The following is a 6,185-nucleotide window of genomic DNA, read 5'->3' on the forward strand; positions in this document are numbered from 1 at the left end:
TAGGGGAGTCGGAGGTGTAATGGGACGACAGTCTAAAATAAAATTCATTCTATTGCAAACACTCAACTGAAGTAGTTCGGTCTCTGGCTAATCTCCCAAAAAGTTCACTTGGTGACTTCTGCTCGGTTGTTCCGCTCGGCGTCGACCTGTACGTTGCCAGAAACACGTCGAGTGTCTCCTGCAGTGGCTCTCCCTTGTTGATTTTCTTCATTCCTCGCTTGACGGTGTCCACAAAGCGTTCCGCTTGCCCGTTCGATTGCGGATGGTAGGGCGCGGTGAGGATGTGGGTGATTCCGTTCGCTTTGCAGTAGGACTCAAACTCGTCGCAAGTGAACTGAGCCGCGTTGTCCGACACGAGCACCATCGGTAGGCCAAGGCGTGCGAACGTGCTTCGAAGAAACTGGATCGTGGCTCTAGCGGTCGTGGTCGTCGTCGGATAGATCTCAGGCCATCGCGAGAAAGTAGAGACCATCGATCGGGCCCGCGTAATCAATGTGAATGCGTTGCCATGGTCCCGCTGGTGTTGGCCAAGCTTCTGGTGGAGAGTGTGGGGGAGATTTTGCAGCTGCAGCACAGTCCGCGCACTGCTTCACCGTGTCCTCCACCTGCTTGTCGATGTGCGGCCAGTAGACGAAACTCCGAGCCAGACTCTTCATCCGGACCATGCCCGGGTGACCGTGGTGCAGGCGTTGCAGGATCCGCTTTCGGTAGGTTTCCGGCACCACCACTCGTTGGCCGAAAAGAATGCAGCCCTGAGTCAGCGCTAGGCTCTCCTTCCGGTGGTAGAACGCCTTCACGTCCAGGTTGTCGATTTCGCTTGCGCTGGCCGGCCACTCACCTTCCAAGTACTGGACCACTTTCTTGAGCACCTTGTCCCGGGCGGTAGCAGCGGCGATCATCTTGGAAGTGACAGGTGTGTTGCCAACGGAGTCTTCCAAGACCGCCGACATGTCGTCCTCCAGATACAGAGCGGCGATAACGTACTCCTCCTCCGGCTTGGCCGCCGAATCGATGAGTCTGGAGAGTACATCCGCGTACCCGAAGTTCGCCGTGGAGACGTAGTCGATGCCAAAGTTGTAGCACAGCAGAACGAGTCCCAGTCGTTGCAGTCGGTTGGACGTGTGTGTCGGGATTCCCTTGTGCGACCCGAAGATGCGGAGCAGAGGCTGGTGGTCTGTCTCCAGAACGAACCGTCGTCCCAGCAGCATCCGGTGAAACTTCGTGACAGCGTAGACGAGCGCCAGAGCTTCCTTGTCGATCTGCCCGTACGCTTGCTCCGCCGGTGTCAACGATCTTGAGGCGTGCTGGATTATCTTCTCCGAACCGTCAGGGAAACGATGTCGGATTGTGGCGCCGATTCCGGTTTGCGAAGCGTCAGCGGCCACGATAATGTCCAGCGTCGGGTTGTAGTGGGTCAGCATCAGGTCAGACTTGAGCAGCTCCTTGAAGCGCTCGAACGATCGTTGGCAGTCGTCCGACCAGGCCCACTTTGCGTCCTTCTTCAGCAGCAGATCGAGTGGCCTACGCAGCTGGTGCATCTCCTTGATGAACTTCGCGTAGTAGTTGACCGCGCCCAAGAACGAACGCAGCTCGGTGAGGTTCTTCGGCGGTGGCATCTGCGAGATGGCAGACACTTTCCCCGGGTCGGTGCGGATTCCGTTTTGGTTGATGATGTGGCCCAGGTACTTCACCTCCGTCATGTAGAACTTGCACTTCTCGATCTTGAGCCGGAAACCGAAATCTTGGATCCGCTGCAGCGTTTGCTCCAAGTTCCGGTCGTGCTCAGCGCGCGTTCGGCCGAACACCAGCACGTCGTCGAGGAACGACGCCGCTCCTTCCTGGCCGGCGAGCATGTTGTCAACGACCTTCTGGAAGGCTCCAGGAGCGGGTTTCACTCCCGGTGGCAGACGCTTGACCTTGAACAGCCCCTTGTGTGTGTTCATAGTCAACAGCTTCTGCGACTCCTCCTCTACCTCCATCTGCAGATAAGCGTCCGACAGGTCAATCACGCTGAAGAACTTGCTGCCAGCCAGCTTTGCGAAGATGTCGTCGGGGGTAGGGAGAGGGTACTTGTTCGCCTCCAGCACAGCGTTCAACCCGGTCGAGTAATCCGCGCAAATGCGGACCACCGGATCTCCGTCTGCGTCGCGCTGCGCCTTCCGAACTGCCACGATGGGTGCCGCCCAGTCCGAGTAGTCGACCGGCTCCAGCACTCCCATGTTCTGCAATCGGTTGAGCTCCTTCTCGACCAGCCGCTGCGAGTGGAACGGCACTGGCCGCTTAGGCTTGAAGACCGGCTTCGCCCCGTCGATCAGGAACAGCTGGATCTTCGTTTTCGTGCACCGTCCGAGTCCTTCCTGGAACACCGCCGGAAATTTCGCCTTCAGCGCGGCACCACACGCCAACGAGTCCTCCGCAGTTGTGAGTTGCTTGCAGAAGTCGTTGATCGGAATGTCGTACAGCCCGAAAGCTTCCATCAGGTCGCTCCCAAGAACCTTGAAACCGCGCACAGGAGTGACGTAGCACACGGAACGCTTGGTGGTCCCGCGGAACGTGACGTCACACTCGAACTCCAATTCCAGCGGAAGGGGTTTGCCTGAGGCTGTGGCCACCCGCAGTTCCGTCGGAATGGTTTCTGGGTTGCCGAGCAGGGGAAGTGAATCCGTCGAGATGATGGTGTAGTCCGATCCGCAGTCGAGCTGGAGTTCGATCGGTTCGTTGTTGATCAGAACTTCCACGAACTTGCGCCGTCCGACGACACCTTCCTTGTTGACAGCGTACACTCCGTTTGAGTGTCCCCCGCCGTCGGCCCGCTTCTTTTTGTGCTTCTTCTTGCCGCCTCCGGGTGCTGTGTGTGATGCACCTTCTCCGGAACCGGAGGGTTTGGAGCAGCAAGCACAGTATCCTTCCTTGTGTCCCACTTTGCCGCACGTCTTGCAGGTGTGTTTCGTGTACGAGCAGTCTGCAACAAAGTGCATCTGCCCGCACTGCCAGCACGGACGTCGTGGGGTTGCCTTGGCCGGATTCCTGTTGTCGAACTTCCGTTCCGGTTTGCCCGACTCGCGAAAGCCGCTGCGATCCTGCTGGACCGCTTTGACGGCCGGCTTCGGACCCTCAATAACAGCAGTGTCGTGTTTGAGGTTGTCCAAATGCTGGCACTCCAATAACAGCTTCTTGAGAGTCATCGGGTGCTCCGCCGTCTCGCCTTCCATTTTCGCCAGCAACCGGGTCCGGATGTCCTTGTACCGCTCCGACTGCAGACCAGCGACAAACACCAGGCACTTGAACTGGTCGGAGGTAATCGTCCGGATGTTGAAATCCTCGCACGCTCGGTTGACGGTACTGGCGTACGTGACGAAATCCTCCGCATTCCGCTTGGTCGTCTGCAGACACTGGTAGCGCCGGAAGAACACGGACGTTTGGTGCCCGAACATCTCCTTCAGCGTGTCCACCGTGTCCTGGAACGATCTGTCCGGTGGGTTCTCCGGTAGGATGTAGTTCACGTAGCGGTCGTGATCCACCGAGGACAGCTTTCGCACGAGCAGCCGCACTTTGTCCGCTTCCTCCAGCTTCTCCCCGCCCTTGTTGAAGGCCTCCTCGTGCCGGGAGTACCACTTGTCGAAAACCAGTCCGCCTTGGGGGTCGTACACAAATTCCGGGATGGTGTTGGAAAGTGCTTCCATCAGGAACTCGCTGTCCTTCGGCTTGGAGAGCTGCTCAAGGAGAGCCTCCTGTGTCTTGGACTGGTTCTCCAAGTAGGCGGTGAGCTGCGCCAGAATCGCCGTGAGATCCGGCTGCTGCTGCGGCCCGTCCTTTTTCGGCGTCACCTTCGGAGGCATTTTGAGGTTAGGAACCCCGCTCGAACGCGAAAACCCGAAAACCGACGCGAAACTACTTCGAACCGAAACTACTCCTCGTCGCCAAACAATGTTATGTCTTTCGCAAATAATGTACGCGAATTACGACTAACATTAGAAACTTTATTTAAGTCTAGAAACTAACTTTTAAGTAAGAGCGATTACAAACGTGGTTTTGCTATTTCCGTTGCTCGCTTTAGACAAAGCTGTCACCTCGCAAGGTGTGCCAACCGCACAACGTTGAGTGTGTTGGTGCGGCGTCTCGCTATGGACAGTGTTGCCATAGCAGGAAAAGCGTGACAAAGGGGGGAAGGGGGGGGGGGTAAATTTTGGCTGATTTTAGCGTGACGTACTTTATGGATGAAGCCGAACTTATTTTCAAAAAATGTGATTCGAAGAGTTTTTCTAATTTTATTTTTTAAGAGGGTCTAAATGGACAAAACTTAAAATTTTTCAAACCTGTTTCTTTTATGAAATTGTCTCAGGAATACGAATATGATCACGGAAAATTTGATTGAAGGGGTCCCCCGAGCAAAAATTTACAACCTAAAAAATCACTAAAAGAAATAGCATTTATTTAATATGTTAAACTGCCTTACCCAAAGCGTTCTCAGTCTCATGTGCAGATCAAGTCAAGTTGCTATCTTAATTGAAACACTTTTTTGTTTGAGTTTGAAAATTGTGCTATTGTTTCACTTAAAAGCCTTTAAATTTAACCAATTGGGATGCTCTACCCTGCATTTTGTTGCATTTTTAAAGCCCTTTCAGATGCATTTTTAATTTTGAAATTAAATTGAAATTTTCCTAAAATACAGCATTTTTAAGATTTTTGGCGTTTTTGAACCTTCAAACTTTGTGTCCCAATTTGCCCCACTTCCCGTTGATCTAGAGTGCTCATATTTTGACCAGATGCTAGTTTTATATGTACAAACAACCCCTGAAAATTTCTGGCAGATTGATGTGGTCGATGCGAGATGGGTATTTCATGCTCGTGAATTCGCTTTTAATGTTTAATTTTTACTGAAAAAATCCAGTTTTTTCGATTTGTTCAGCTAAGAGGAAAAAAAATCGAAAGGTTAAGGAAATTTCAAAAAAAAAGCCTAAGAAATATTGCCTCTGGTTGCTGAAATAAATCGAATAAAAGAAAAAGAAACACGCGAAAAATAAAAATTGTAGAAAAAAATTACAATTTAGGTTCTAAAAGTACCGTCAGTGGGGGTGACATTGGGTCTGGGGGGTGAGATTGGGTCAAAGTGATTTTTTACGGATTTTACCATTTTTCAGGTTATTCTCAATGAAACTGAATTCTGTTAAAGGGGTTGTGTAGGGGACATCTTAAGATGACTTCGCTGAAAAAATCTCGTTCCTAGAACAAATCCTGTTATTTTGGCAGATGTCTAAAGTTGGAGTACGTTTTTGGCCAAAAATGACCTCTCGAAAAATCATTTTTCTAATATTTTTGTTAGAATTGCTCGAAAACTACCCAAATGTTTGAAAATCTCCACATCAAACATTGTAGCGTGTCAATACAATTCCCTCGAACAAGAAACACTGTTGGATGACTTGTTTTTACCATATCGTTGTATTTGAGCATCATTTTAGTTTCATTTGACCCAATGTCACCCGCTCTAAGGGGTGAGATTGGGTCAATTTTCAAACTATTGGCATTTAAGGTAGTGTTCATCAAAATCCATCATATTTTGGGAAAATGCTAGTAAACTATCTAAGAATAAATCTACGTTGAAAGATTTTCGATGCTATTTAAATTGTTTTTGTCATTAAGAAAATACGAGAGGTGTATCGTTTTTTGACCCATAGTCACCCCCACTGACGGTATGTAATTGTATCAAAAATCATACAGATGGTCATACCGTACATGTAAACCAACCAATATGCTTGCAAAATGCATGCCAACCACCATGAATGAAGGGCACCAATTTCCTCCAAGTTTCATTTTAACGTATTTTTTAGTCGTCTCCATAAACCTTTTCAGCGACTTTTCTGAATCGTTTTGCGAACCTTTAAATTTTGCACTATTATTTGAATGCATGAATTCAAACATGAATAAGGCAGTTTGACGAGGAAATGGACAACAAAAGGACACTGTTAAGTTTCAACGTATTCTGTGGTAAGTTACATTGAACAATGTGAAACGTTGCTGCAACATTCATTTAAAATTAAAGGATATTTGTTCTTTTATTGTTTTCTAAATATGTTTTATGTAATTGATAAGACTTATGAAAAAAAAAATCCTGATTTTTCTGTACAGTTGCTGGGTTACTCACTTTAGACACAATGGGGAGTTGTTGCAATTCTCTGGCTGCATGC

At 49.6% G+C, this 6,185-nt stretch overlaps 1 protein-coding gene across 1 annotated transcript; it reads right to left on the reverse strand.

Annotated features, from left to right (window-relative positions):
* Positions 1–443: 443 nt before the first annotated feature.
* On the reverse strand, positions 444–3,839 carry LOC120426678 (uncharacterized protein K02A2.6-like). Its single transcript, XM_052711590.1, has one exon. The coding sequence runs from the start codon at positions 3,837–3,839 to the stop codon at positions 444–446; it is 3,396 nt and encodes a 1,131-aa protein (XP_052567550.1).
* Between the last annotated feature and the right edge of the window lie 2,346 nt (positions 3,840–6,185).

Source organism: Culex pipiens, unplaced genomic scaffold (genome assembly GCF_016801865.2).
Source record: "Culex pipiens pallens isolate TS unplaced genomic scaffold, TS_CPP_V2 Cpp_Un0208, whole genome shotgun sequence".
Taxonomy (NCBI): domain Eukaryota; kingdom Metazoa; phylum Arthropoda; class Insecta; order Diptera; family Culicidae; genus Culex; species Culex pipiens.